At 41.0% G+C, this 27561-nt stretch overlaps 5 protein-coding genes, 1 long non-coding RNA gene and 1 other non-coding gene across 8 annotated transcripts; 4 read left to right on the top strand and 3 right to left on the bottom strand.

The window, feature by feature from the left end:
* Positions 1-2272: 2272 nt before the first annotated feature.
* Positions 2273-3869, bottom strand: LOC127768398 (uncharacterized). Its single transcript, XM_052293982.1, has 2 exons — positions 3626-3869; positions 2273-2652 (listed from the first exon to the last, which is right to left on the bottom strand). The coding sequence occupies exons 1-2, from the start codon at positions 3760-3762 to the stop codon at positions 2514-2516; spliced, it is 276 nt and encodes a 91-aa protein (XP_052149942.1). The 5' UTR covers positions 3763-3869; the 3' UTR covers positions 2273-2513.
* Positions 3870-4342: 473 nt separating this feature from the next.
* On the bottom strand, positions 4343-7090 carry LOC127765361 (uncharacterized). Its single transcript, XM_052290245.1, has 5 exons — positions 6889-7090; positions 6651-6784; positions 5987-6068; positions 5822-5907; positions 4343-4889 (listed from the first exon to the last, which is right to left on the bottom strand). The coding sequence occupies exons 1-5, from the start codon at positions 6931-6933 to the stop codon at positions 4637-4639; spliced, it is 600 nt and encodes a 199-aa protein (XP_052146205.1). The 5' UTR covers positions 6934-7090; the 3' UTR covers positions 4343-4636.
* Positions 7091-7220: 130 nt separating this feature from the next.
* On the top strand, positions 7221-9600 carry LOC127760350 (uncharacterized). The gene is made up of 6 exons (XM_052284589.1): positions 7221-7493; positions 7714-7819; positions 7921-7953; positions 8071-8192; positions 8319-8449; positions 8980-9600. The coding sequence occupies exons 1-6, from the start codon at positions 7491-7493 to the stop codon at positions 9422-9424; spliced, it is 840 nt and encodes a 279-aa protein (XP_052140549.1). The 5' UTR covers positions 7221-7490; the 3' UTR covers positions 9425-9600.
* Positions 9601-17083: 7483 nt separating this feature from the next.
* Positions 17084-17994, bottom strand: LOC127779224 (uncharacterized). Its single transcript, XR_008018636.1, has 2 exons — positions 17635-17994; positions 17084-17539 (listed from the first exon to the last, which is right to left on the bottom strand). It is a non-coding gene; the product is annotated as an uncharacterized LOC127779224 (long non-coding RNA).
* Positions 17995-18926: 932 nt separating this feature from the next.
* On the top strand, positions 18927-25004 carry LOC127779152 (actin-related protein 5). Its single transcript, XM_052305868.1, has 12 exons — positions 18927-19155; positions 19282-19352; positions 19940-20064; positions 20586-20627; positions 21333-21435; positions 21539-21648; positions 22264-22373; positions 22459-22549; positions 22694-23125; positions 23295-23413; positions 23774-24116; positions 24238-25004. The coding sequence occupies exons 1-12, from the start codon at positions 19055-19057 to the stop codon at positions 24733-24735; spliced, it is 2145 nt and encodes a 714-aa protein (XP_052161828.1). The 5' UTR covers positions 18927-19054; the 3' UTR covers positions 24736-25004.
* Positions 25005-25102: 98 nt separating this feature from the next.
* On the top strand, positions 25103-25183 carry TRNAL-CAG (transfer RNA leucine (anticodon CAG)). The gene has a single exon. It is a non-coding gene; the product is annotated as a tRNA-Leu (tRNA).
* A 391-nt stretch (positions 25184-25574) lies between these two features.
* Positions 25575-27321, top strand: LOC127779160 (uncharacterized). Of its 2 annotated transcripts, none has more exons than XM_052305887.1 (4): positions 25575-25864; positions 26098-26388; positions 26518-27141; positions 27229-27321. In XM_052305887.1, exons 1-4 carry the CDS (start codon positions 25798-25800, stop codon positions 27258-27260), a joined length of 1014 nt encoding a protein of 337 aa, XP_052161847.1. In that variant the 5' UTR covers positions 25575-25797; the 3' UTR covers positions 27261-27321. The 2 variants fall into 2 exon arrangements, with proteins under 2 accessions (XP_052161847.1, XP_052161840.1); XM_052305880.1 differs by having other exon boundaries at positions 26080-26388.
* The last annotated feature ends 240 nt before the right edge of the window (positions 27322-27561 follow it).

The raw sequence follows: 27561 nt of genomic DNA, 5'->3' as shown, positions 1-27561 counted from the left end.
ACTTCTAATATTCCTTATTTTTAATTCCGAATTTCAGTCATTTCCTAATTGTATTTCTATATGGACTCTAGTCTCCTCTTCTAATATTCCTTATTTTTTAATTCCGAATTTTAGCTATTTCCTAATTGTATTTCTATATGGACTCTAGTCTCCTCTTCTAATATTACTTATTTTTTAATTCCGAATTTTAGCTATTTCTATATGGACTCTGTTTTTTCTTTTTTTTTCCGATTAATGTGAGAATTTCTAGGCCATGAGAGCGAACGTGAAGGCTCCTTTTTCTATTCCTTTAATAATATAATAGATAGATAGATGATTTTAAAAATTGGGGAAAGGGAATAGTGAAGCAGGAAAGACTTATATGAAGGTGATGCAATAGTATACTCCCTCTGTTTCAAATTAGTTGTATTTCTATGATTCAAAACTTTATTCTAAAATAGTTGTTACAATGAAGTACTACTTATCCCATCAATCACTTCTAATTCAAATTTGTTTCTTTTCTACCCTCAACCATCCTTCCACCTCCAACCATACATCATTTAATAAATGGTATTATATATTTTCACAAACCTTAATCCATACTAAATATCGGTGGTAGAGATGATGTGAAAATAGACACCACCACTATTAATATTTTAAGTAGTATAGATATGCTTGTGATGTTCTTTGTGTGTGAACTGGAGTACTACTATGGGTTTGTTTGGGAAGATTAAGATTCTGAGAATCAACTTGTTGGTAGTCAGCTTCTGAAAATCTAAAACTGGGTTTTCTAACTTTTAGTTTCTAGTTCTTTTTCTGAATTCAACTACTGCAATTTCTTAGAATCTGAATCCCTGTTTGAAAGAATTTCTGTCTCTAGGAAAAGATGCAGCAGCTAAAAACTGTTCCAAATAAGTCTATGTAGGATGGGTTTCCTGTAGAACCGGTTGTGTGCTATCCACGGCTAAGTTCTTGTGATTTCCACAAAGAAGTTTTAATTCCAACTTGTAGTTTACGAACTACAAGTTGCTTGCATATGTACAGAATTACTCCATCTGATGAGAGAGTACCTTGTTCCATCTAACGTACAGATATTTAAATTGGATTAATATTTCCTAAAGTCACTTAGAAAAGCATTATGTTTGCATCGGGAAGTCATACATGGTTGGCTCACCTATATTTATTATACTCCGTTTAATTAGCATAGATTGCGTGGCTAGCATCGTTATATTTTTTTTTCTTATAATAGCATAAATATTTTCATATTCTATTTATTAAAATAAATTAAAATGATAATATAATTTTAAATTCTTGATCAAACTAACAAATGTGTGATATTCTTATTGTATTGTATATACATGATAGTTATTAATTATTTTATAATTTCAGATTTTAGTTATTTATAAATTGTATTCCAATCTAGACCTAGACTCATCTTTCAATATTTCTTATTATTTTAATTTTGAATTTTCATTATTCATAAATTCTATTCCTATAAGGACCTTGGACTCCTCTTCCAATATTCATTTTACTTATTTGTAAATTGTATTTCTATATGTACTCTAAACTCTTCTTTTAATATTCTTTTTTTAATTTTGTATTTCCTTTATTGGTAAATTGTATTCCTGTATGGACTCTAGACCTTTTTATCAATATTTATTTTTTTTAATTTTATTTATTTATAAATTGTATTTGTATATGGACTCTATACCTTTTTTTAATATTCCTTATTTGTTAATTCCAAATTTCAGTTATTTATAAATTTTATTCATATATAGACGCTAGACTCCTCTCCCAATGTTGCTTATTTTTTAAATTTTTAAATTTTTTTCTAAATTGTATTTCTATATAGACTCTAAACTCTACTTTTAATTATTTTTTAATTTCAACTTTCACTTAGTTCTATATTCCTATATGGACTATGGACTCTTCTTCCAATATTTTTATTTGTCTAATTCCCAATCTTTTATTTATAATTGTATTTCTATATAGACTCTATTTTTTTTCCAATATCTGTATTTTTTAATTCCGAATTTCAATTATTTATAAATTGTATTCCTATATAGACTTTAGAGTTTTTTCTAATATTACTTATTTTTAATTTCGAATTTCAGTTAGTTATGAATTGTATTCCTATATAAACTATAGACTCTTCTCCAAATTCTGCTTATTTTTCTAATTTCTAATCTTAGTTATTTCTAATTTGTATTTCTAAAAGATATTTAAGTTGATTGTGTATACCAGTAAAACAAAGTACACTCGCTTGAGTCAACTGTCACAAATCTGAGTACTCTATCAAAAGGGGGATAAATAGAATTTGTAAATCACCCATCAGAAAACAAACATTCTGAGTAGCAATTCTAAGGCTTACGGACCTACAAAATATGTGTAATACAGCTTAGAAACCATAAGTTTGTCTTGCTTGCGATTTTATCTAACTGTAAAAAGGATTCCAATTTGCGGGCGATGCACAACCAAACATAGTTCTCAACACTCAACAGAACTTGAGAACAACATGGCATGAAAAGATTTCACTAGTCATCGTCCTTAATTCTTTTCAGCAGCCTAGCAGCCCACCGGCGTAGTCTTCTCTTCAATGTGAAGCCCACCACAACACCGACTGCAAAGCTGACGGCGCTGATCTTCGTACAAGTTGATAGAGAGACAACACGACTGCAATACAGAATATAACACAAGTATAACTATTGTCAGGTTCTAAGGTGTTGGACAGTTGAGCACAGGGTTCATGAATAAAATGGTATCAGTGCCTGGAAATGATAGCAAATGTTGAAAAGTTGTGCCAAATAAATTTTCCTGAGGCAGTGCAACTTACTTAATAAGCTCTTAAAGCTGCATGCAGAATATATATATAGGGTATGCCACCATGTCTAGCTCTTGCTGTTAAGCTTTCAGATTTAGTAACAGCAGCACCAATGCACACAAACTCTAGGCTATTTTGCAACTCAAACACAGTTATACAATCAATATATTCACTGTTCATCCAACTGAAATTCTGAACACAGCTCAATCACAATCAAGTACTCTCACGGTCTTAAACCTCGTAGCTTTTGATCTAGAAAGACACTAAAATTTTATCTACTCTGAACTCAATGAGCTGCTAGGATCACAATGGAATCTGCTCATATTCTTCTGAACTCACCATTGCCTCTTCTGGTTGCATCTTGTATGACACGAGAGCTATACAAATACAGACCCCTTGCAACATATCAATACACTCAACTTTGAGACGAGCCCTTGCAATACTCCTGAATTCAGGAACTCAATATGCCAGTGATGCCAAAAGTTACTTGAACACTGCACCACCTAATTGCGAAGAGCACTTCTCAACTTCGAGCTATTGACCTATTTTACAATCCCTCAGTCGGTATGGCTTTTCATAGAACATACCAAATCACCCTATCAAACTCTGATCAGTTTTTGTAAACACGCCTAATTGCAGTTTGCTTATTTCAGATAGTAGCTACATGGCACAAATCGGGAGCAATTGGAGTCATTCGATACTGCAAATCCAGCACCAAACCAATTCAAGGCAAGCAAGAAATTGAGCTGAACCTGGAGCTCCAATGTGCGAAAACATTCAAGCTAGAGTAGGTGGAGGGCAAGTGAGGAGGAGAGGAGAGTATACCCTGCGGCCCTGGGCACGAGGACCTGGTGCGCCTGCTCGGAGAAGGCGGCCGCCGAGCGCGACGAGGAGTTCGCCGCGTCCTGCGCCGCCGCCTGAAGCTTCTCCACCGCCGACGCAACCGAAGACGCCGGTGGCATCTCTCCGGGCTTCCTGCCCCCTCCCGCCGCCGCCGGGGAAGGAGCTAGGGTTTAACGGCGGGCGTAACTTGGAAGCGAGAGAAAAAAAAAAAGAAAGAAAAGCAAGCAGACACCTTCAGGACGATGCGTCGACCATATTAAAGCCAATGACAGGTGGGACCAGCCAGTTCGAGTCCTTGGGTTGAGACTTGAGAGAGCCTTCCCTAAGGGGAGAGATTATTCAGGTGGTAGGCATTGTTCATCTTAAACCGATAAACCGATGTGATATTAACGTATGATTAATTGAGTTTGATTATTACAAACATGAAAAATAGATTAATTTGATAATTTAGAGCAACTTTCATATAGAAAGTTTTCGTATGAAATTTACCGTTTTGCAATTTGAAAAGTGTGCCAAGAGTATCCAAAATTTTATATCCCTTTTTAGCATATTCAAACGGGACCTTTGTGGATATCTCGTGCTTTCTCACGCAGTTCAATTGCTTCCAATTCCAAGTGTGAAATATACGCAAGCAAATCCACTGTAAATCATACGAGATCAAATGAAACTGTGGGTGCAAAGGAAGGCAAGGCAATCATATCTCAATCAAATACACTTCCAACATATATCCAGGATGCAGCATTAACCACTGTCAAAACTGTAATTTCTCATTGCTGCTGCAGAACCTTGTTACAGCAAAGTAATGCAGTGAACAACATATCAAGAACAGAGGAACAGTTGAAACCAAGATTAGGCAAGGACAAACATTTTACTGTAAATAAACTACTGGTTACCAGCTTTCTAGATAACTCGCGAAACAGGAGAAAATGCTAATCAGATAGAGAGTACAAATGGGGTACAAGAGCAAAGTTTTGGCTACGCTAACTCCGGACTTCATTTTGATTTCCGTGGTCTAAGAAGATTCCAGTCAAGCTTTTCACGCTTGTTTGACTTGTGAGACCCGCGGCCATTGCTTTGCGAAGATGAATCACCATCGATACTCTTACCTGTGGTCTTGGGCTGCCTATGTGATGGTGGTGTTTCCATTTCAAGCTCAGGCTGTTTCCTCTTTAGTTCATTCAGAGATATGCTTTCTGAACTATGAATGTTGAAGTCACTAAATCTTGTTCTTGATACTTCATCCGTTCTGCATTTCCATTGTAAAAGGGATCACGTGAAAATTCATTACATCCACAAGCTATTCAAAGTGCTCAAAATTATATGTGCCACATAAGAACTTGTACAATGATTTTGAGCGGCTCAAAATTACATCCACAAGCTATTCAATTGCCTCACAATGATTTTGAGCGGCTGTAGTTAGCATTTTCATAAAAAGTACAGATGAAAGTGTTCTCCTGGTGAATTGTGTCCATAAGGCTACACCTTTTTGTGTTGCATAGTAGTGATTTGTTAATTTCTTATCTGACCGAACTGAATCAGAATTCTACTAAAGAATTTCATTAATTTTTTTCTGGGTGCCAAAAATGTATGCATTCTAGATTTTTCATGCCATTTGTGCAAAAAGCTTCCTCATTTGTGAATATGCAGTAACTCATAAGCTTCAGAATAGCATTAGTTGTATAAGCTTTACTTTTAGCAAATAATGTTAACTATAGCAATACATCAATAATGTCTGAACTACTCAGAGCAAGCTACCAGTAATGACGGATATAGTGATATACAGTTATACACTAACAATGAATGGTAACTCTGCATCCAACATTAGCGCCACAACGAGTGTATTTTTTAACAAATCAATCACTTCAAGCTTAGATTTCTACCTTACACGATGTCAAAGCTGCAGTGAAGTTATTAACAGGTGATTCATCTTTCACAAGGCTGAAGTGCACTAAATGAATGTTAATAATCTCAAGTCTGGTAACTATGTAAGAGCTTCAGGCTCTTCTGCTTTGGTTATGTTTCCAGTTCAATGATCAAAAGTCCAAACTAAATAACTCTTAGCACATACTCACGACATTAATCCACATATTGTGACAGGTAATCTATATTTTGTAACAGATAAATTAGCTATAGGTTAACAACAGTTACAGCACAGAAAAGAGCTGGTAAATAGCTAACCTGCTGGAATTCGAACCATCCTGATGATTATTACTAGGTGATGCTAACTGTGATTGGCGGCCATCCGTTGCCTCTTGAGTTAATTTCTACAGTTCTAGGTTTGGGTGAGGGAATACGACAATATTGCAAATAACAAGATATAAAAAAATAATCTTGAAATCTCACATCAATGGATGGGTTGAAATTCAGGAATGACATTCGACCCTTTGCAGCTCCAGGGTGTGGATTACCCTCCATGATAACTACGCTGAAGAAAGAGTTAGTATTGGTTTAGTCTGCATTGACAGATCAAATATAGTATAAAGAAAGGTATTGGTAATGAAGTACTGCGTGTCCAAAACTAAACCCAAAAAATGAATTTGCATGACAACATCAAATGCATGTTTAGCTGATTAGTGTGAAGCATATCTGGGAAGAAAACGTTAAAAAAAAGTATCCAATTATGGACATACACATGAATGTTATAGTTTCTGAAGCACAAAGTATCATTTCTACTACCTCCGTCCCACAAAGACTTCATTTCTAGCTATGAACTTAGACGAGTACTTGTCCAGGTGCATAGCCAGAAATCCCAAATTCTCTGTAATTAGGTAAGAAGTAAATTAGATGGAGGTTTTGCCAGATATCTCATCTAACAAACCCAAAAAAGGCACAATCTTCATCTAACAGATTCAGCTTAACTCAAACATAATCTCCAATTCTTCATCGCACCTTGTTATATAGCATACAAAACATCCCATGCTACCCTAGAGTCAAAATCTCTAATACCATGCTAAAAACACCAACTCAGCATAAACGATTAAAAAAACGAGCCTTTCAATCCCCATACCACTTCCGAGCGACTTTAACCGACGAGCCAACACCTCCGCTAGGCACCGTCACCACCTCCTCCTCCGCCGCCGCCGCCGCCTCAACCTTGGGCTTCTCCTCAACCTTCTGTGCAACAGCCGCCCGCTGCATAAACTGCATCCCCCCCGCACACAAATACAAAAATAAAAACATCAGACGAGATAGCAACGCGTGCGGATATAATAAGAGGCAACATTTCCAAGGGATTTCCTCCTCGCCTTGAGGTTCCTGAGGGTGCTCGAGAGCTCCCGCTTCGCCGCCATCGCCACCTTCCTCCTCCGCCGCCGCCTCTGCCGCTGCCGCTGCTTCGCTCACCGATTTAGGGTTAGGGTTTACGCGGCTCGCGGAAGCCGTCGCCGCGGGGAGGAGGCGCACGACGAGAAGAGAGAGGAGAGGAGATCGGGTTCGAGTCGGACTCGGGCCCATCACCACGGCCCGGTGCGCGAGTGGCGTGCGGGCCCACATGTCATACGGCGAAGGGAGAAACGAACCACCCACGTGGGCCCACATGTCAGCCAGGGAAGGAGAACCGCTTGCCTGGCTGGTCCTACCTGCGGTCTGACCGACATGTGGGCCCGGTATTTGATGTGGTGGACTCCTACGCGGTTTATTACTGATTCGTGTATACGAGGGCGATTCGTATAGGCGGTTTATATTGGCCCTGGATATCTGGAAGCCTCACCTGAATACCTGATTTTGATCTTGTTCTATTGATTTGTCGTGTGTTCTTCGAATTCCATCGGAAGAAGAAGAGGGGATTTGACTAACTCGATCGGCAGCCAATTAATTTAGTCGCTGACTTCATCAGTTCATCTTAATAATGGTATGTCAGTCAATTGCTCTGAAATCTTTTTAATCCAAGTTGTTGTTTTATCCCCTTCTCTTCCATCTTTTCGATTCTTTGGAGCGCAACCAATCTGTCATTGTTCTTGAATATATTACCATGCTAATTATGTTCTTGATTCATGCATATACTGGAGTTGTTTAGGATACCGGTTCTGAACTTCTAATCTAATTGCTGGTTCGTTGAATGCGTTGTGCAGGATTTCGAGGAGTATCTCAACTTGCAATCGGCGACGTTCGCGCAGCTGTACCGCTGCTTGCCGATCTCGCTTCTCAAGAAGGAGAACGCCGACGATGGCAACAGGGGTAAGTTGCTAATTAACCTGTTATTAATAGTCAGTAGTCAATCTATTTTTTTTTTCTAACTGAATATTACGAAGTTTTGCTTATGTTTAATTTGTTTGCAGTCTTCATGCCTGTATCTGCTCTTGATCGGCTCGGTAAGTTCCTAACATCTTCAGTAAAAAAACGATCTTTCCGTACATACTTGATCATCTGGTAATAAATTAGTTGGTTAAATTACTGATGTTATTGCTTGTGGTTAATTTACTTTCAAGGGTATCTGCACATCGAGTACCCGATGCAGTTTCAGATTCAGAACGCCACCACGCTGCAGACCTCGTACTGCGGCGTGCTCGAGTTCACCGCCGACGAGGGCTTCATCCACATCCCGACCATGGTTAGTATACTCTTCATAGAAGAACATCAAATTAACTTTGCCCAAATACAAATTTAATTTAAACAACTCTTCAGAGCATTAACATAAACTGATGCTGATTTATATTTTGTTCCTGAATATTTTCAGATGATGGAGCACTTGGGCCTGCGAGAGAACGATCTCGTGCTGCTGCGAAGCACGTCGATCCCCAAGGCCACCTTCGTCAAGCTGCAGCCTCACACCTCTGACTTCCACAAGCTTTCTGAACCAAGATACCTGTAAGTAATTCTAACGAAAGAAGTTTTTTTTTTCTTTAGAAATTAATCTAAATTGTTCACCTTTTCTAATTCAGATTTTTTTTACTGGAACTAAAACTCATAGAACAACAGTTAGGATCATCTTCTACTGATGGTAATATTGACAAAATAACTTTCAATACTGACTGAATACGATCGTTATGACTAAATTATTGAAATTTCCGTTCGAATTTTTTGAAATTTCAGGCCCTCTCGGCACGGAACTATTTCGTCCGAAATTTTCAATTTTTTAATCAAAATTTGATCAAATTCCATAAAAGTTCTGATCGAAATTTCGATGCCCCGTCGTAGATATGAACAACGAAATTACTAAGCCTGGTTATTCTTTCCTACTATAAAGTTAACTCACTAAATTCTAAAGCTTAACATACAGATATATCACATTATCATCCACTAACAATTATTACATTTAATTATCATATAAACATTGCTATATCATCTATTATTTTATTCGACATTGGTTGACATATGTTGTGTTGATGTGCGTGTAGGCTGGAGTACAACTTCCGCAACTTCTTCTGCCTGACGACCGGCGAGACGATCGCCGTGGCGGCGGGGGACAGGTTCTACTACCTCGACGTCGTGGAGACGAGGCCGGCCGACGCTGTCTGCGTCATCGAGACCGACTGCGAGGTCGAGTTCGACCAGGCCCTCGACCAAGCGGAGCCCGCCGCCGCCATGCAGGTCGACGGCGTCGGCGCCGGCGAGCCGGAGCCGGCCCGGTTCACCGGCTTCAGGATGCGGATGGACGGCAAGCCGGTGGAGGAGGAGAAGAAGACGATGCCGCCGCCGGCGACGGCGGCGGCGCCGCCCAAAAGGGGGCTTCGGTTTGGCTCGTCGGCTCCTGCCGCCGGTGGTGGCGTCAAGGAGGCCAAGTCCGGCGAGAAAGACGATGGGAATCGGTTCACCGGCAAGAAGTATTCTCTGCAGTTTTAAAAGAACAAAAAATGGGATTTCTTGGTGCATCGATATTTGAAAACGAGAGAATTTGCATCGATGTTGACGAATTCGCTGATATTCGCGTTCGCGAAAAAAAATTCGCTGATATTCATACGATCTCTTTTTTTTTTCTTGTAAGTTTTCGTAACGAGGATCAAATATATGTGCATGTGTTTGTGATGAAATACGTACCTGCTCAGTGAAGTGGCTTTCAGATTTTGTTTGCTAATGGTAGAGCAGAGTATTGTGTCCAACTTTTCATGGCTATGTTGTTACTTACTATTTCTCTTATCTAGATTTATTAGCATCAATATAAATATGAGAAATGCTAGAATAAATTATATTGTAAAATTGAGGGAGTATTTGCTACTACACCCAGGAGGAACTCTAGGATTTTATATTCCACTGGCAAAAGTGGCAAAAGTGCCCGTGCATTGCAACGGGAAGTGTATAGACCAGAAAATAAAGGAAAAGTTAAGAAAAATTTACATTATGTAGAAAGGTTATATTCCCTCCCTTGTGTAAAAAATCAATTTACAAGTAAAGTAAGTATGATAAATAAAATGACAGGTTAAATTTAATTTTATTAAATTCTCCATGTTTAATTAAGCTCTTTAGAATTTTATTGGAATTTTCAGAGCTTAATTGCTAATTTTAATAATACAAACCTCATTTAACAATTATTTAATTGGAAAAAGGAATCAAAATCCTCCCTTTTAGGTTTGGGCCGAATATAGAAAGTTTATATTCTCTCCCTTACGTCTATTCTATGTATCTGGCTTGTTTCCTTTCTCTGTTGAAGTCCATTGCATCCTCTTGATATCGACCACACGGTCCATTCGGTGGCCCAATAGGCCGGCGGCCCGACGCCGGGAACAGCTGGAGCTGTCCGATCGAATGGACGGCCCAGATTAATCCTAACCTAAATAACTACACCCAAAACCTAACCCTAGGACTCATTCTCACCCCCTCCCCCTCCTTTACCACTCTCCCTCCCCCGAGCGGCGGCGGCTGCGACGGCGACGGCGCCTCTCCCCGAGCAGCCCCCCCTCCCTGAGCGACGGCGGTGCCGCCCGAGCAGCGGCGGCAGTGGCGGCGCCTCTCCCCCCGAGCGACGGCGGCGGCGGTGCCCTCCCCCTAGCAACTGCGCCGCTGCCCCGAGCAGTGGCGGCGGTGGCGGTGCCTCTCCCCCCGAGTGGCGGCGGTGTCAGCGTCCTCCCCCGCGAGCGGCGATGGTGGTTCTCCCACCACCGGCAGCGCGGCTGCGTCCTCCCCCACCACCGGCAGCGCGGCGGCGTCCTCCCCCACCACCGGCGGCGGTGGCGGCGCCCTCCTCCATCACCAGCAGGCGGCAGCGGTGGCGGCGCCCAACCTAATCCCGAGTGACGGCGACGGACTCGATGTATTTGGAGTTTTGGGTCGATATATTTGGTGTTTTTGGGTGTTGAAGTTTGGGTTTCTCTTTTTTTTTTCAATTTTTTCGATCATTCACAAAATCGAAATCAGATTAGGATTTGAGGGAGGGACGAAAATATGGACGAATAGAGGGGTGATGAACGGAAAAATACGAATCTTTTTAATTAGTTAAGATAGAGAAGAGATATTTACGGACTATTAAAGCGAATAGAAATTGAATTTTTTGCCGCGCTTTTTTCCGTCCTTTTTATTTTTTTTTCTCGTTCGTTTTTTACTTTTTACTAACCTTTTTTTTTGCCACGGAATCGAACAGACCTCTGTAGATGTGAATTTTTTAAGTAGAGACGGGAGTAGAGATACATATGTATACAAAGTTTATATAAAAAAGTATAAAAATATAAACGTATCCAAAGTTTGTATACGTGTATATAAAGTTTGTATATATACATAGTAGTAAGAAATAAAAAACCGAAAAAACAAAAAAAGGAAAGAAAAAACTGAAAAGAAACGAAAAAAGGAAGAAAAACAGAACAACCGTGCGTGGGCCGGAATAGGATTTTTTCCCCCCATTTTAAGGGGAATCGGACTACGGTTTTTTTCCCTAATTTTTTCTCCGATTTTTTTTGTTTTTCTTTTTTAGGAATCAGACTTCTTTTTCTTTTCGTTTTTTTCGCTATTTTTTATTTGTGACGGACAAATGAAACGTCTCTTATTTTTTAAGTAGTAGTAGTAGAAGAAGTAGAAGTAGATAGATAGATACCGATAAAAAACGAACGAATTTAAAAACCGACCCATACACGAATGACGTATCAAAATACCGATAAAAATATTCTCAATTTTTCGAGAAGTCTTTTTCGAGGGAGTTGGACTTTTTTTAAGGAGTCGGACGTTTTTTTTCTTTTTTTAGGTAGAAGTTTTTTTTTCCTTTTTTTTGTCGCCTTTATTTTCTCCACAGGGAGTCGGATTTTTAAGAGTCGAACGCCTTTTTTTTTGCGACAGATTTTTTTTCTCTTCTTTTTTTGTTTTTTTTCTCCTTTTTATTTTCCACCGGGGGAGTCAGACTTTTAGGAGTCGGACTTCTATTTTTTTCGCTTTTTTTATTTAAACGGTGTTTTTTCTCGGACTTTTTTTTCCTTTTAAGGGATCCGATCTTTTTTTTCAGGGGAATCGGACTCTTTTTGTTTTGTTTTTTTTTCGCTTTTTTTTATCTATTAAACGGACGAAGGAAACGTTTCTTATTTTTTAATTTTTAAGTAGTACTCCCTCCGTTTCGTTTTGTTTGTCGTTTCCGACAGCTTCGGCGAGATTAAGGTTGACGTGAATTTACCCTTTTGCCCTTCCTCTCCACTGATTCATTCCCCTTCCCTTCTACGCGTGATGGCGGCGGCGCCCCATCCCGATCCCGAGCGTCGTGGCAGGGCCGACGGTGGGGACGGCGGTGCTCTTCCCCACCACCCCTGTCGCGGCTTCCCCTTCCCACGGGCAGCGGCGCCGGCATCCTGCTTCCCCCCACCGGTGAGCACACCCTTCTCTTTCCCCTCTTCCCACACCTTCTCTCACCTCCCTCCCGTCTCTTCGTGAGCCTGCGCCCACCGCCGCCGGCGAAGTCGCCGGCCACCGCATCCCGCCGCCGCTCTCCGGCTACTAGGGGTATCTGGCCGACGCATCCTCTCCTCCGAAGCTGTAGAGTAGTGTAGTGGCTAAGTGGCAGGTGGCGTTCTTTGCGATTTGCCACCACCGGGCAGCGCCGCCGGCTCGCCATCGCCGGAGCCCAGTAAGAAGCTGGCGTACTGAGATTTTGGTCAGGGTAGTACTCACACTGCGGCACTGCCAAGTCCGGCGGCTCGTTGGAGGTTTAGCATATTGGGTTTAGATGATGCTGATCACGTTCAAGATGATGATGATGATGATAATGAATTGACGTTGGTTTAATAAGGTTTTAGTGGGTGGTGATTAAGGTTTGATCTTGAATTGTTCATGTGGCAGTAGCTTTTGATCTTTTGATTATTCGCAATATAACTTGTAGATTTGCTCTGAATTTTTGCAAGGTGTGTTGCAGATAATTCTTCATTTTGCAGGAACGATTTGCTTCTAATAAAATGCTTAGTGTGACAATGACCATCATGGCACCAATATTTCACTTGTAATTAGCAGTTTACCTAGGTAATCTGTGACTAATGCAATGCTGACACCACAGTTGAGCTAGATCAGTGGATAAAGTAGATATTATCTGAACATTATTTGTGCCTAATGTAATGCTGACACTATAGTTGAGCTACACCAGCAGAACTAAATTAAAATGATAAATTCTATCTGATTCCTGGACAACAGTGTATGGTTTACGGAGTAGTTTCTTTGAATTGATCGGTTGTTGTTTACCATGTGTTTCTTGTCTTCTGGTATTTTTTACCATGTTTATTTGGTTGTTCATTTCTTGTCCGTTCTTGATTTTGTATGGAAGATACTGGGTGTTCTTCCTGGACGCCGTTGGTCATGACGAAGGAGGAGGGCAGGGTAGGTAGACGTCGTAAATTTGTCACACCATGGAAGAAAGCGGCTCAGGAGGTCGGCGACGGCGGTGCAGAGGATCGTGTCGAGCGCCTCGCCGCCGCGGCTTCGTCCTCAACTGCTCTCTCTCCAAGGTTCGTATTCGATTTTTTTTCAATGATGTATTTTGTGTTCCTAAAATGTGTTATTTTCAGGAAAACTCTATAGATGCTCACTATTGCGAGGTTAAATGAATTTTCACATCTAACCTCACATAGTTCAGTTCATGGCTACTGCTTGTGCAAAATTCGATTAATTAGAGCAAGGAAATAGCACTGTATTTCTATTTACAGGGAGCTGTTGCTGGTTGTTCTAGTTTATGCAAACATTTAGCATAAGTCTTTTCCTTATCTTATTGCTTCATAAATTGGAGTTCTTGTTATTGTATAATTTCTTGTTAGATCACATGGTTGTCTGTCCAGTTATGCTATACAACCAGTACTAGATGTCTTACAGAATGGATGCTTTTACCTTTTCTCAGAACCTTACTATGCTTTTCACTCTTAACATTTGATGCAACTTATAATCCAAAATGTGCATTCATGACAACTTCGTTGCAACACCTTTTGCAGGGTTACACTAGATGGGTCCAATGTTGGAGGGAAAAGAGGCAAAAAAAGGAAGTCTCCCTGCGTGGCAATGCCATTCTTTAGAACCCCGTTGAGCAGAATGTTACTGTCCCCTAGCATACGGATAAGGTCTCCTTCTATACAACAACGAACATCACCTTCTGCTACAACCCATGGAATTTGTCAAGGTCGAGAGCAAAGAACAATGGATATTAATTTAAATTTGGAACCGGGAGATACATATTCTGCCACAGATCCCGGAGAGGCTGGATTTGATCACAGTGCTGCCACAGATGCTCAAGGCAATGGAGAGGCTGGATTCGATCACAGTGCTGCCACATATGCTCAAGGCAATGGAGAGGCTGGATTCGATCACAGTGCTGCCACAGATGCTCAAGGCAATGGAGAGGCTGGATTTGATCCCTTCGATTCAAATGCTGATGATGATGTCCTAGTCACTCTAGAGGAGATAGGTGTTGACCCTGGCCAGGAGAATGTACAGCCTCAGTTTGATCCTTTCTTCGATTCTGATGTTGATGATGCTATCCTAGTTCCTCAGGAGAATACACACAAGAATGTCGTGCTTGATAATGACAAACGGAGAGCAATCTTTGACGCCATGCTTGTAAAGGCAAGAAAAGGATATTTGAAGGGCCATGAGAGCAAGGAGGTTTCAGCTAAATTCTCGGTGCCTATCAGGACAGTACAGCGGATATGGAAAAAAGGCAAAAGTTGTTTGGATCAAGGTATTTCAGTTGATGTTGCGAGTGGAAGATCTAGGTGTGGCAGAAAGAAGAAGGTGGTGGATGTGTCCCGTCTCGAAGATATTTCAATATTGAGCCGCACCACAATACAGGATGTAGCTACTCAACTTGGTGTTAGCACAAGTAAGGTCTACAGAATGAAAAAAGAGGGTGCTATAAAGCGTGTATCTAGCTCATTGGATCCCCACTTGACAGACCAAAACAAAATTGATCGGCTGAAGTGGTGTATTGAAATGCTTGACCCAAGGAGTGTGCCTCACAATCTTGTCTTCAAACCATTGTTTGATTTCATTTTCATAGATGAGAAGTGGTTCAACATTACGAGGAAGACTGTGCGATATTACGCAGCTCCAACTGCCTCGCGTCGCATCAGGACAATTCAAAACAAAAACTTCATCCCAAAAATAATGATCTTAACAGCTCTCGCCAGACCAAGGTTTGACTCAAATGGAAACTGCATCTTTGATGGAAAAATTGGATGTTTTCCTTTTGTGACATACACAGCTGCAAAGAGGTCAAGTGTGAACCGTCCTGCAGGGACAATCGAGATGAAGCCCATTGAGTCAATCACAAAGGAGGTAATCCGAAGCTTCATGATAGAAAAGGCATTGCCAGCTGTTCGGGCTAAGTGGCCTCGTGAAGACGCTGGCAAACCTATATACATCCAGCAGGATAATGCTCGGCCTCATATTGCACCGGACGACAGAATGTTTTGTGAGGCCGCGAAGCAAGACGGCTTTAACATCAAACTTGTTTGCCAGCCGGCAAATTCCCCAGATTTGAATGTCTTGGATCTGGGTTTCTTCAACTCCATTCAGTCCATCCAGTACAAATCAGCCTCAACAACAACAGAAGAACTTGTAGCCGCCATCGATCGAGCATTTGAAGATTATCCAGTGAGGCTATCAAACAGGATTTTCTTGTCTCTTCACGCATGCATGAGGGAAGTCATAGAAGTACTCGGTGACAACTCCTATGATCTTCCACACATCAAAAAAGGAGTGCTTGAAAGGCAAGGTCGCCTTCCTTTGCAACTAAGGTGTGATGCTAAGTCAGTAAATAATGCTAACAATTATCTCAGGTAAACTACTTTGGTTATATTTTATTTTCATGAAAATCGCTTCATGTGCCTAACTAGTTTGATGTGTGCTAATTAGTGGCATTCTTTTTACTCCTTTTCAGGACCATGGCAGATACCTGATATGAATTTGTTTGTTGCTGCAGCAGGGTGCTGATATGAAATTGCTGCTAAGCTAATCTGAAATTTTTGGTGTTGCTGCTGTTGCTGTTGCTGCTGTTGTTGATATCTGAAATTGTTGGTGTTGCTGCTGTTGCTGATATCTGAAATTGTTGGTGCTGTTGTTGATCTGAACAGAATGAATTGGAGGCTTTCTTTTTTTTCTCTCTTTTTCTAGAAAGTAGTCCATGTGTGCAGTCATTCTGTGCAGAACATGTCCTTTGATTTTTGAGAAAGCAGGAGGATATATGGACCTGAATATGTCCTTTGATTTTTTATTAGTATTTTTATTTCACATGAACACATTAGCTAAGCTTATCTAAGATCAATGGTGTGAACTGTCAATGGTCCTTTGATATAATTACAGACTAGCTATCTCAATTTACAAGAAACATCAGCTGGGATGGCAGCAGCCACTTTACAAGCTCTATGTTTGAATACTCTGTTTACAGACTAGCTATCTCAATTTACAAGAAACATCAGCTGGGATGGCAGCAGCCACTTTACAAGCTTGGTGTGCATCTCTGAAGCATACATACTTCTCCTGGATGTCTTCTGGACAGGTTTTATAAACAGCAGCTGGGATGGCAGCAGCCACTTTACTCTCAAGTGGGAGTATCTTGCAATTTTACATCATTTAGAGATGTTGGTTTGTCCATTGTTCGGTTCGTTTCAGTAACATGGATATTCTTGAGCCTAGGAGATCGCCTAGGAGAAATCAGGTTAGTCTTTTTGCAAGCAGCACCAGCACCAGGCATTGTTACTTTCAAGTAGCAGACTACAGATTCAAACTTGTATCAAAATCAACTTGGCAATTGTAAATGTCAAAAAGTTTCCTGTAGCAATGAAGAAAACCAGGTGTTATGACCAAATGCATGCACAATAGATGAATAACAGAAGCCATATTACCTTTAGGATGAACCATATTCTTTTTCTAGATGAAACAGGGTCATATTCAATTAAAGCACTTGAGTAGGATAATAGGCAAATCATGTCATTACGAAATCATAATATTGAACCAATAAAGATCACTAGTGCATTATCCAAAATAAAGTACTCCATTTCTGTTTACTCTGTTTACAGCAAAACAGTATCCCATTTCTGTCTACTCTGAATCTGTATCTCAAGTTCCAATTTTTGTTTCCAATTTCTCATTATAACATCCAAAATTCCCACGCATATTACATCACTGACAGTACTAAGCACTAATCATCTGATCAAATACACAACAATCAGTCCCCAGTGAACACGACCAGAATTTCCCAGAAACAGAAAAATTTCCCCTTCGATGAACATCAAATAGCCAAGCAAATGCAATGTGCATTCTCTAAAAAACGAACATCAACAATCAACATACGGCTAACCAAATCAGACAATCTGCAGGCCGTTCAGTAGCTTAATCTGCAATCAAGTGCACAGCTATCTTAACCGGATGAAATAATCAGGTAAATTCTGGACATCCAGCTGAAGAAAGAAAAAAGAAAGGAGGAGACTTGTGGCAATGGAGCTTTTCGAAGCCCGGCGATCTCCTGCACAAACGAGACGTGCACCAGCACCGTCCTCCACGCTATGTATCAGCCTGCGAACCAGCCGCCGCCGCGAGCAGCGAACGAAAGAATCAGGGAAAAGCCCTCGAGCCAAAGCCGAATCGAGAGGAGGAGAGGGCAGCCGTACTGAGGGCGATGATGGAGAGGACGAAGGCGAAGGCGAGGAGCGGCCGGAGGACGGAAGACGACGGCGATCTCCCACGCCGCCGCCGCCAGCGTGGCTCCTCCTCCGGCCATGGTGCCGCGGCGGCGCTTCGTCGGCGGAAGGGGACTATGCGCGTGGGAGGCGGCGCCGGACTTGAGCGCCATGCGTGGAGGGCCTCGCCGTGGCAGGGGCAGGAGGACCGCCGGCGGAGGAGCTCCTCCTGCTTCTCCGCGCCGCCGACTGAGGGGTAAAGATGGAAACGGTATCGGCCGGTGTACTACGACGTCAAACATTTTGACTCTTTTTGAAATGAGCTACAGCGACAAACAAAACGAAACGGAGGGAGTAGTAGATTATAAAAAGAACAGCTAGGAAGAACTCTGTTGTCAAAATTTGCTTAGCGTATGTAGTACTCCCTCCGATCATTGACGCACAATGTTTTTACACTAAAATTAGTATTAAAAATCTCATATATTAATGACAAGACAGAGTGACACCTTACTACTCTGCATAGTAAAAAAAAAACACCATCCACAATGCAAATAGCAAAAATTTGAAATCCGTGCAATTTCATGCCATTGAAATCTTGAATGAAATGATATGATAGCACCCTTAGGGCTCCTTTAAATCGCATGATTGAAAAAAATAATAATAGAAAAAATATAGAATTTTGATAGGAATGTATGTATAAAACAGATATTGCAAAAACGTAGGGAAAACATAAGAAGGGCAGTTTGATTGAACCGCAAGAAAAACGCAGGAATTGAATAAGAGAGATAGACCCAAAGAAAAGTTACCAAGATGTTGAAGCTCTTTCTAAATTTCCTCCAAATTCTCTATAGGATTGTCCATTTCATAGGAATTTCAAAGGATTGGATAGGATTCAACCATTTGTTTCAAAGGGCTTCATAGAAAATTTTTTCATAGGATTTAAATTCTCCAAAATTTCTATGTTTTTCCTCTAAATCAAAGGGGCTCTTAATATCAAAATAAGTTCATTTTTTATTCATCCACCCATACTAATTAGAAAAGACTTTCTCAAATCCCAAAGCAATTATTTTTCTCTTTATTTATTTATTCTCAATACATTTATTTTATAATTTTACAAATTTCGATGCAACGATCACTTCAAAAATAAATTTATTTTTGATAAACAAGAAGAACCAAAAATAAACATTTATTCTGGATAGAGAGAGTATGTGCCTCATGTTGAATTACGAGTAGAATGCAGGGGGTTTTGCGTTAATATCCCTCTCCTCTTCTCCCCTCCCCCTCTCAAAGCACCGCGAGCTCGCGACGAGGACGACGCAGCGAGACGAGACGACAAAATTTACCAAAGTGCCCCTCAAACCCCTCACCCCCTCCGCCTCCGCCTCCGGCGAGCCCGTCGCCGCCGGCCGGCATGCCGTCGGGGTACCGCCCGGACCGGGAGACCGACTTCGCCGGCTTCCCGAGCACCACCCCCATCGTTATCGACAACGGCGCCTCCACCTTCCGCATCGGGTACGACCTCCCACCCGCCGCCGCCCGGAAACTCCACCCCCCCCCCCCCCCAAACCCTAACCCTAGCAGGGCTTCCGTTCCGTACGTGGGTTCTGTGAAGTGACGTGGTGGTTTGGTGCCGTGCAGGTGGGCCGGCGAGGCGGAGCCCCGCGTCGCCTTCCGCAACATCGTGCAGCGGCCGCGCCACCGCAGCTCTGGTACGCCGCATTGCGCGCTTTGGAAAGCTTGGCTGTGATATCTGTTTGGTGATTGGGGTTTTTCTTTGGATATACTGCGAGAAGTTTGATCTCTGCTTCTTCCGTTAATCCTTAGCGTGCGTTTTCAGAATGTTCAGTGAATAGGTATGGCGTTTCGTTGGTAATTGGGTGCTGTTTGTGTAATTTGTTTTGTTTTGATGCACAGAAATTGGGTGCTGCATTTTAATTATGTCTATCAGCAGCCACTTATTAGGCCCATTTTGAAACTCTACTCAATTCAAGTGGGAGTTGAACTGTTACTTGTCAGATTCCAATGGGCTTTATTTATTTTTATCGTTTGCGATGTTTTGATACAACTTGATTCATTTTCTTCGTAAGTGATACTAGTAATCCTGAAAACAGATCAAGTTCAGATGTTTTAGTGCTCTCTTTGTGTTTGTTCAATTACACTGTATGGTTCATGCTTGTCTGAATATACCATTACTGAACTGAACCTCTTATGGGTATGGCTTGAGTCAGGCTAATAATAACAGAGTTTGACAAAATATGATAATTCAACTGATTGGAATTTGTTTTCTGTGATGCAGGTGAAACTGTCACAGTTGTTGGGGACACTGATCCAGCTTTGATGAAGTATTTCGATTGCACACGATCAGCAATTCGCTCACCATTTGATGATGATGTTGTCTACCAGTTCGAGTACATGGAATATGTTAGTTTGCTTAGTTATTCCTATGAAACCATCTTAACTTTTTTTTTGTTTGAGTTGGTAGCAAGATCTATAGATGGTTTGCTATATGTTTAGCTTGAACTGATCAGTCTGGTCTGTCATCTTTGATTCTGAATGCAGTCTTAATGTGTGTGTTAATTTTTAAGCTCACCAGAATAATGCATATGAAACATTTTAAGAATAAGATACGTGTCTTAACTGTGGTTGAGATGTATATTAACTGATATTAAGAAAAGCTTTATCTGAAGTTAGAAATTCATATTCTAACTTGCTTCTATGAGTATGCTCTATTCTATAGCTATTAATGATAATATCTTTCATAGTTCACATATCCTTTATGACATTAGATACCAATACATATTGTTATGTTTCACAAATTTAGAGTGCAGCACATGATTGCTTACTTCAGAGTGTTGATATTTGCACTCCAACCTTTATTGCTTGTGTAACAAACATTTTTTAAGTATTTCTTTGATCTGGTATTATTACTGTCTGGGTTGCAGATTCTTGACTTTGGTTTTGATCGACTAGGTGCCACTTCAGAGGTAAATTGCACTCTGCCATCATCTGTACTATGAATATATTCTGAATGTAGTTGACTTATGTACTGTTTCCTTGGTTTGACAGCTTTGCTTTACCTTGCACTAGTAAATGTGGGGTAGTCCCTCTCAAATAAAAATGATGAAATTTGGGGGTTCTTTTGTATGCCAGTTCTATGTATAAGTGAAGTGTGTGTAATGATTGGGACTATGTAGTGTTTATTAAAACTTGAATTTAGCATGTGAGTTCTAAAATGGTCAGTTGGTTTCGGGTTCAGAATTAAGTTTCTTATGAATATATTGCATAGTGACACAGTTGACGTTCACAAGTTGAACGTAATGCTTCAAAGTCTTTGGGAAACTTTAGTATCAGGCTCTCAGCCTCTAAAACAGGCAAGTTAAATGACAAGTGAATGTCATATTCAGCATATCCATCCTAGACATATGACAGACATGGACAATTATCTTCATCAGTGAGCTTTCTCCTCTCAAGTGTATGGTGGGTGACAGTGAAAAAATAACCCAGGCATAGCAGGCATTTCTGAACAGATTTTTCTCATTAGTATCATATAGTTCTAATAGAAAGTGTTATGTGCCTTTGGTTATATAGTAATATATTTGTATGCATCCTTTTACCTTAGAATTTTCTGGTTCCCACATGAGCTATTTGTTTGGTTTCATGCTGCTGGAAGTAACAGTAGTGCTGGGCAGGTGGGCCATCCCATTCTTATGACAGAGTGTGAATGCAATCCATCCTTTTCTCGAGCCAGAATGTCAGAACTACTTTTTGAGACATATGGCGTGCCATCCATTGGTAATGATACTTATCTTTTTGTGCCATTGTTATCAATTGTGCATGGTAGTTTTGAAGTAAGAATTGTCGATGCTAAAGATGTTTCTTCCTATGTGAGTTTCAGCTTTTGGCATTGACGATGTGTTTAGTTACAAGTACAATCAGAAACTTGGGAATTGTGGAGAAGATGGACTGGCCATTTCGTGTGAACATGGGACATGCCATGTTGTTCCAGTAAGTTTGGTCCTTCCACATGCCTTCCTCTTAACTTTGTGCAACATACAAATCCTTTGCCATTGCATTTCCATTACCTTGTCAGATGTTCGGAAAATTAATGCATTGCATGCTTGAAGAACACAGTATTGTTGAATGCATTGTAGATTCTAAAACTCTGATTGGATAATCTGTAGTGGGTAATGCTATATAACATGCTCATGGAAAGAGAAAGAGAGAAAGAGTGCCCCTATTCTTAGCTAAATCATTCTGCTCATGGAAGTCGGGATGTATTTTCTTGATCTCCAGACACAGCATGTTGTTTTCTTTCCATCTAATCTATGATGCTTCCGGACAACTACATTGGTAAAAGTTGCTTTGTATTTTGAGCCCTGTGTGTTTGAATTTCTGCTTACTTTTCCATGGTAGGCTGCATACTAACTCATCCCATCCAAGTTAGACTATTCTTCTCTGTAGTGTATTTTTCACAATTTGTTTATTGTTGTCATGATCCTGAAACAATCAATAAACAAAAATATTATGTTGTACTCATCAAAGTGGTTCTGTGAAATAAAATCTTCTTTCTTTGTCCACATATGCATTCTGATTAATGCTTTGCTGTGTATATGCATTCAGTTTTTAAAGGGAGAACCTGTGTTGGGGGCATGCTGCAGAACCAACGTTGGTGGCTTTCACATCACAGATTTTCTGAGGCAGCTCCTCTCTCTAAAGTATCCCTATCACAGGTAGGTGCCCGCAGCATATTTCTGAAGTGCTCCATGCATTTTTTTTTCCTACCATGTCTAATCGTTGCCACTTTACATTGAGTAGTGCAAGCATTACATGGGAAAAGGCTGAAGAGCTGAAGAAGGAACATTGTTACGTAGCTCTTGATTATATGTCAGAGTTGCAGATATTTAAGGTGAGAAACTTTTATTTACCGTTTGTTTTCTTACCAATGTAAATTCCAAATCCAGTTCATCTATAGAATGCACAGGGCTTTTCTACCGTGTTACATTTCTAGCTCTTTCTTTCAACACTATGAATTTATTGATCCACTTGGCAGAACAATAAGGAAGAAGCTGAAGAAAAAACTAGGTATTGGCAACTACCATGGGTCCCGCCTCCTGTAGAAGAACCACCATCTGAGGAAGAACTTGCAAGAAAAGCAGCTTTGAAGGAAAAGGCTGGTCAACGTTTGCGAGATATGGCTGCTGCAAAAAGGTCGCAGAAGATAGCAGAACTTGAAAAACAGCTTTCTTATTTGGAGGAACTAATGGAGCAACTTGATGGAGCTGAGGAAGAAGAAGCAACAGCCATTTTAGGTAGATCTGGGTATCTTTCCCAGCAGGAAATCAAATCTGCTATTTTGAAAGCAACACAATCCTTAAGGAAGGCAAAGGGGGAGTCCAATGGTAACGAAGAGAAAGCAGATGCTTCTGGGGTTGATAAGTATCCACTTGTGTCTGTCCCTGATGAAACATTGACACCAGAACAGGTGTGTGTCTGTCCATTTATCATCTGTAGCAAAGGGGTTTGTTTTTGCTTGTGTTTTGGGGAGACCTTTTGCGACTGTGTGACATGAGCACATATCTATTATACCAAGTTTAGATATTTTCCATGTTCCAAATATTTACTATTCTTATTTCACTTTCGTATACTTTCAGTTAAAAGAGAAGAAGAAACAGATACTACTTAAAACCACAACAGAAGGTCGAATGCGTGCCAAGCAGAGACGTGCTGAGGAGGAAGCATTGAGGGAGAAGCAAGAAGAAGAGAGGCGTTTGTAAGTTGCGATGTCCCCAGTCTGAAATTTATCATTCATACGGCCGTCATAATTAGTTTATCTGCATTCAGCTTAAGATCCTCTTTTTTGAAATTTTAAGTACACTGGGTTAGTTAACCAGTTATTTCAGAGCCATCTTTTTAGTTTTTGTTCTTGTGATACGCTTCGTGCTGATATAAGCCCTGGAAATCAAGCATGCATTCTGCAATTCCAAACAATGTTCAATTTACTATTCTATTATCCTCATATCAATGAAATATACACTCTATGAAAAGGGATAAATTTTTCTCGAATCTGTCATAAATATTTGCCATGCGCTCTATATGCTGCTTTTATGATATGTTTTACTTTAATATCCAGGGAGAACCCAGAGTTATACCTTGAAGAGCTCCGTGCTCGATACTCGGAACTTTCTGATAGGGTTGATCAGAGGAAGCGACAGAAGCTCAATGGTGGTAAGACCAATGGTAATCATAATTCATCTGGTGGAGTAGGCCGTGGGGAACGTCTTAATGCCGCCCAGAAAGAAAGGATGCGGCTGCTCACATCTGCTGCATTTGATCGGGGGAAGGGCGAGGACACTTTTGGTACGAGAGATGAAGATTGGTTAGTCTACAAAAAGATGAGCAAAGATAATAACGACGACGACGATGGGAACGATGATGATGAATCAGAACTTGCTCGAATTGCTTCTAAGATCCAGGTAAGATCTCACGTTCAAGCAATCTTGCTTGTGAGCCGTGATGGCCATTTTGTCTTACTTAGATCTCACACCTCAATAGTTTCTTTTACAATCATAAACTATTTGATGCTTCCATGTGCAGGATATGGACCCTACATTTGTGAACAAAGCTGAAGCTGTCCAACAGACTCCTGAGCCTCCTAAGGTCCGGACTCTTACAGCAGAAGATTACAGGATTTCCATAGGGATCGAGCGGTTCCGGTGCCCTGAAATATTGTTCCAGCCTGGTATGATAGGAATTGACCAGGCTGGTATCGATGAGATGGTCAGCATCTCACTTAGGCGACTAATGGAAGACGAGGCTGTCAAGGAGCGCCTTTGCCAGTCCATCCTTGTCACTGGAGGCTGTTCTTTGATCCCAGGCATGATCCCTCGGCTGGAATCCGGAATCCGGCAGTTTCGGCCCTACCTCTCAACCCTGAAGCTTGTTAGAGCAGCCGACCCCCTTATAGATGCATGGAGGGGCGCTGCTGCCTTTGCAGCTTCCAGCAAGTTTGGGAGGCACACCTTCAGCTTAGCAGATTACAGAGAGCATGGAGAAAACTTGTTTCATCGGTACAACATTGTTTACTCCTTGTAGTATCTTTGGCAGCATGGGCTAACATGGATATGCTGACACCCAATGTTGTTACATATTTATGAACAAAGAACACAAGTCAATTTATTGACAGCCAATAGCAGTAACCATTTTTGAAGCAACTCGGTGTTCGGCGTAATTTTACTGTGGCATTTATGGTTTTATTATGTATATTGGCCTGTTAGCTTTAGAACCTTTTAATGTAAGACAATGGTAGCTTGCATATTATACAGAGAGGGTCATGAGTTTCGTCAAGAATTTTGGTTTCGGTTACGTTATATAGTCAGCGTTTTATTGTCCTGTATAATTTACCGTCGCGAAGAATGCTAAACACGTTATTATAAATTGTCAATAAACTCATATCAAAACTGTCAAGATGGCCGAGTTGGTCTAAGGCGCCAGTTTCAGGTACTGGTCCGAAAGGGCATGGGTTCGAATCCCATTCTTGACAATAATTTTTTTTTTGTTTTTTGGGTAAAAAACTTGAATTTTCGGTCTTCATCCCTCTCTCTGCAACTCAAATTTCATGAAACTTCCCTAAAAACTCGAATTTTCGGTCTTCATCCTTCTCTCTGCAACTCAAATTTCATGAAACTCGAACCTTCTGTTTTTTTTTACTCGAATTTTCCATAATCTGGGTCTTCAGCCTCATGAAACTCGAACCTTCTGTATCTTTATCTAGCGCTAGGAAGCCTAGGATCGTTTTTTTTTCGGTCTACAAAAATAACATTACATTTGATCAAAATATCCCTAAACCTGCTCAGTTCAAAACATCCCGCACATGCATGATGTATGTCCTTACATTTTTCAGCTGCTCGTGGCAAAAACATATGAACCTCGTTTATGATCTGGGATGGCTCCAAGAAAAGCATGGCCACCCTCCAACCACCAAACACCCCCTAGAATAGGTAGGCAACTTAACCGCTCCACCAGAATTTAGCCCTTGTCACCACTATAACTCAGAAATTGGTTCCCTCAGGGTTGCCAACTTTAGGATAGAGTCCATTTCTTGCCTGATCAGCTCCTCCCAAAGCTCTAGGATTTGGTTCCATTCTTGCACAAATCATGAATGAAATCAGAAAATTGAAGCGCGGGATCAGCACCAAACGAGGTGATCACCCCGTCCAAAATGGTAATAGATTTGTCGGTCTTGGTTCTTTTCTTCTCATCTCAAATTCCACCATTCCTGCATGTTTCATAATTTCTCATGACATTTCGATCTTGGAAAATGTATAGCTTGATCAATGTGTTCCAAATTATTCTTCTGGAAGTAATGATACAGGGATGTTAGTGCCTCACCTGCCTAGAAATAAAGAAATGATCATGCCTGATTGACATTTCCCTCAGCGTCTCTGAATATTGCAGGCCAAAATCCAGTCGATGAATGGGAGGAGCAACGACGATACTGGTCTTCGCCACGGGCACCGCCGGTGAGTCCGATGGGATCGCCGCGGACCCCAAATGGGAGCCAGAAGAAGCCAGTTCTCGGCAAGGTGAAGAGCAAGGCTAAGAAATGGATGCACCTGCTGCATCACAAGAAGAAGCCGCAAGAAGACATGATGTGGACCCCCCGAGCAGGACCCAGTGCAGACGACAGCAAGGAGCACAACGATGCAGACTACGGATCCCCAAGCACAGCTCGACATCCCCATTCCTGTATGTCTGCCAGACTTCAGAATATTGCATGCATTGGACAATCTCCAGTTAAATTCAGTCAAGATATCAATTATAGTATAATTTTGTTATGATGAAGAGTAATACTTGTGTTTTCCATGTGAATCGTAGCGTGTGAATCAGCATGTGCACCTGAGGTTTTCTTGGAAGCATCATCAAGGCAGAATTCCCCACTCCCGAGCCCAACTGCACACAAGGAGCAACCATACTTCAAGGTCAGCAGCAGGTTTGAGTCAGAAATGAAGGAAGCCAATGAAATGCTGAGGGAATCGAAGCAGCTCCGTGTCAACACAACCAAACCGAAGACTGTAACATTTGCGCCAATCTTAGAACAGGGGCCAGAACCTGTAAAAAATGATTGGCACAGCAAAGAACTGTCAGAAACAGCAACCGAGATATTCAGTCATGCATATGCTATAGTCTGTGAGGCAGTCCTCAGGATGGTCTCTATAATCCAAGGCGCGATGTCATCATATAATATTGACAGAAGGCAAATGTTAGAGAAGATCGTATCGTTCAAGAGATACATGATGCTGAAGCTGGCACCTGGAGAAGGTGATAAAGTACTCTCAGAAGTCATTACTGAGGCTGTCCTCGATATGTTTGATGCCTGGTGTGAGAATGTTGAGAGGCCTTTGGTACAGAGGGCAAAGGAAGTGTATTCTTGGTTTCTGCCAGAAAGGAGAGAAGAGTTACCTCCTGTTCCACTGTCCACCCATCCTTGTGTGTATGAAGGTAAGCTTCACCAGGTGTGCAAGGGTAGTCCTATCTGCAGAATATTATTATAGGGTTTAGCAATAACTTGAAGCCTGTGCAATGCAGATGCAGAAGAATTTTACTCATTAGAGAATTGACTACGGCTTGAAGCATGAGATCAAGACTCTATGAAACAAGATAAGTAGAGAGATGTTTACCTTACAATGTCCGAAGACCGGAGGCGAAGACAGAGTGTTCGCCCCAAGTATACTTTGTTCATAGAATTACATCATACCTTACAATGGCTGCATGTGAAACCAAAAGGAGGTTTCTGTGGCTGTGTACCAGAAACTAATGTACAAGATTTCAATCTTAAGTGTCTCTTCAGATAAAGCTCAGTATCAGATATTAGATTCACAATCAGTGACCACAAATTCCACAATGTAGGCAGAACAGAAA

This window comes from Oryza glaberrima, chromosome 1 (genome assembly GCF_000147395.1).
Source record: "Oryza glaberrima chromosome 1, OglaRS2, whole genome shotgun sequence".
Classification (NCBI taxonomy): Eukaryota; Viridiplantae; Streptophyta; class Magnoliopsida; order Poales; family Poaceae; genus Oryza; species Oryza glaberrima.
The sequence above is the reverse complement of the archived record's forward strand: the minus strand, read 5'-3'. Positions and strand labels throughout refer to the sequence as shown.